This window comes from Leptidea sinapis, chromosome 4 (assembly GCF_905404315.1).
Source record: "Leptidea sinapis chromosome 4, ilLepSina1.1, whole genome shotgun sequence".
In the NCBI taxonomy this organism is placed as follows: domain Eukaryota; kingdom Metazoa; phylum Arthropoda; class Insecta; order Lepidoptera; family Pieridae; genus Leptidea; species Leptidea sinapis.
In genome coordinates this window covers 9,850,098-9,852,761 of record NC_066268.1, presented here as the reverse complement: position 1 = coordinate 9,852,761, position 2,664 = coordinate 9,850,098, and the positions used below count along the sequence as shown (strand labels likewise).

Below are 2,664 nucleotides of genomic sequence, written 5' to 3'. Positions count from 1 at the left end.
TAATGCTAATACATATATAAAGATTAAATATACGCTTACAAAAATCGTCAGCTTTTTGCCTTCGATAGTGATTTTCATTATTATAACACTAGAAATAAGGGATTCCTTGTAACTGATTCTAGTAGGCTTCATAAGATACATAAATAGCTTTAAGGGTATACACTTCCACTGTTCAGGTATTATCTATAAAGAAATTTAAATGTTTTATTAAAAAAATTGCTACTCCACAGCTGAATATCTAAGTGATCCGACAGCCTGGAACTATATTATGATTATTTAATAGCAATAACAATGCCAGTACAATATTGTATATTTCATCAAAAAGAGCACAAAAAAAGAATGCTGGGAGATATACTTGCGCCGCTTCTTCTCTCTCAGAGCGCCAGTTGTTTCCGAAGCGTTAGTAGTTTTTAGTATATTAGAAATTACATCTAAAATAATTCTGAAGGTATTAATTTTGAGAAAATTAATGCCTTCTATGCCTTTTATATTCACCTCTTCTGAGCAAAACATTTAATGCTCGATATACTGATGTTGAGTTCTGCAGTTTGGTGAAGTCCATCAAATGCGTTTGCAAGAATGTGATTAATTGCTGTCCTTAGATTAAGGATTGTTCTCCGCTACGCCTCAACTAGATACCGCACTACATAAGAACAATAGCTTTTAATAACGGCAACTATTAGATGCTTGTGTACTTGGCATCTTGACACTCAATGGCATCTTTAATATTTTGTAACATTCGCTTCGTGTTATTTTTATTACTAGTTTGTAAGTTTGCAAATTGTACTAACAAATATGGATGTAATCTCATGAATGAATCCGAAATAAATGATTATTATTATTATATTATTATTATTTTACATTGAAATTAATAAAATACAAAATACATACTGATGATATTTGATCCCAGTATCTTTCTTATTTTTTGTAGTATGTATTATTTTTACAAAGTTTTACTACGCAATCCGGCATTTTAGTTTCAGTTAGGCAATTCAGTAGGAAAGTATAATAGAACATGTGGCACGTCAACGTCACACATTGTTCGAGACTGGCTCGAGTACACCCACTTGGGCGTAGTAGTAGTTGCTGCACTATGCGAGTACGCCTGCGGTATCTAGTTGGAGCACAACGGAGACCAATCCTCAATCTAAGTGGCTGTCAGTCAAATTTATAATACCGATTAATTATAAAACGATTGCTTCTCGATTGAATGACAACAACAAAATAATGCGCTACTTGTTAGCTGCTACAACAAGTCCAATAAAGCTTACGTAAATTTGATTTTCGAATTCGTGTACGAAAAGAACAGGTATACATTTAATAATTTCAAAACGGCCAGCGCGCATTTTTCACCAAAGAGAAGTTGAGCGAGCAATTGAACATGATTCCACCAAAAACTACATTCACTCAATGATGTTTTTAAACTGCATGAACACTATTCTATTACGAAATATCACGCTATTTCACCAGGAACAGGGACGAATGGATGACCTGAAAGCAAGGTATCTACATGAATTGATGCGTATCCGGCCTATTCAAATCAAAAACTGACGGCCGCCGACATACTGTCACTCCAAAGCAGACTGAGTGCTTCTGTATCCGACTGAAGTTGGTTAATGTCACCGACCCATTGTTATATCAATATATACGCAAAGCAAAAAAAAAACACTACTACAGAATAAAGAAAAATAATATTTTATATAAAATTTTTATAATTTTATATAATATTTTTTTCTTGTGTGCGGCCGTGTTACCGCGTGCTTCACTGCCGTGTGTTTTTGAATAACTCATCAAAATGGCAATCAAGCCAATTGTATACGTATACAGGCAGACTATCGTCAAAAAGAGGACGGAAAGATTTATACGCCATCAAACGGATCGATATGACAAATTTAAACGTAACTGGCGCAAGCCCAGAGGTATTGACAACAGAGTGCGTAGGCATTTCAAGGGCCAGTATCTTATGCCCAGCATTGGTTACGGTTCAAATAAGAAAACATGTCACATGTTATCCAATGGTTTCAAAAAGGTACTAGTACACAATGTTAAGGAGCTGGACATCCTGATGATGCGAAACAGGAAGTACTGCGTAGAGATCCCACATGGTGTCTCCTCAAAGAAGCGCAAGTTGTTTGTAGAGCGCGCACAGCAGCTTAGTATCATACTCACTAATGCAGCCGCAAGACTTCGTACCCAAGAGAACGAATAAATTTATTATTATTAATACGAACGAATAAGTTTTAATATTTTACAAGCCACTATATTATGACCTCATTCGATGAATCGCCACACTAGTCGGAGATTATGTCAATATATCAAATAAACTATGATTTTATGCAGCGTCTTATGTAGCTTGATCCAGTGGTTGATACCAACGAGACAAACCAACACGAATAATTTCTACTGAACGACACGGATCCAGCGGCTTGTTAGGGAAGCTAACGATATTAAAAAGCATCCTAACAATTTTAATAGGAAGGATGGTTTTAGACTAGCGCAAACATGGAATCTCGTGATCTCTCTCTGTAGTACAAATGAAATAAATATACCCGAAAGTATGGACGTCATCAGTAGTGTGTGTCGTGAATTAGGGAATCAAAGACCAAAACGAATTAGGCGCTAAGTGGACAGATTGATGTACTATTGGTGTCAATGTGTCAAAAG

The 2,664-nt window shown here is 35.7% G+C and overlaps 1 protein-coding gene across 1 annotated transcript; it reads left to right on the top strand.

Moving 5' to 3' along the window:
• Nucleotides 1-1,795: 1,795 nt before the first annotated feature.
• LOC126979837 (60S ribosomal protein L32-like) lies at nt 1,796-2,220 on the top strand. Its single transcript, XM_050829400.1, has one exon. The coding sequence runs from the start codon at nt 1,796-1,798 to the stop codon at nt 2,207-2,209; it is 414 nt and encodes a 137-aa protein (XP_050685357.1). The 3' UTR covers nt 2,210-2,220.
• The last annotated feature ends 444 nt before the right edge of the window (nt 2,221-2,664 follow it).

What these genes read in the sequence shown, in the direction of transcription:
- LOC126979837 (XM_050829400.1), top strand. Translation starts at nt 1,796, where the DNA reads ATGGCAATCAAGCCAATTGTATACGTATACAGGCAGACTATCGTCAAA.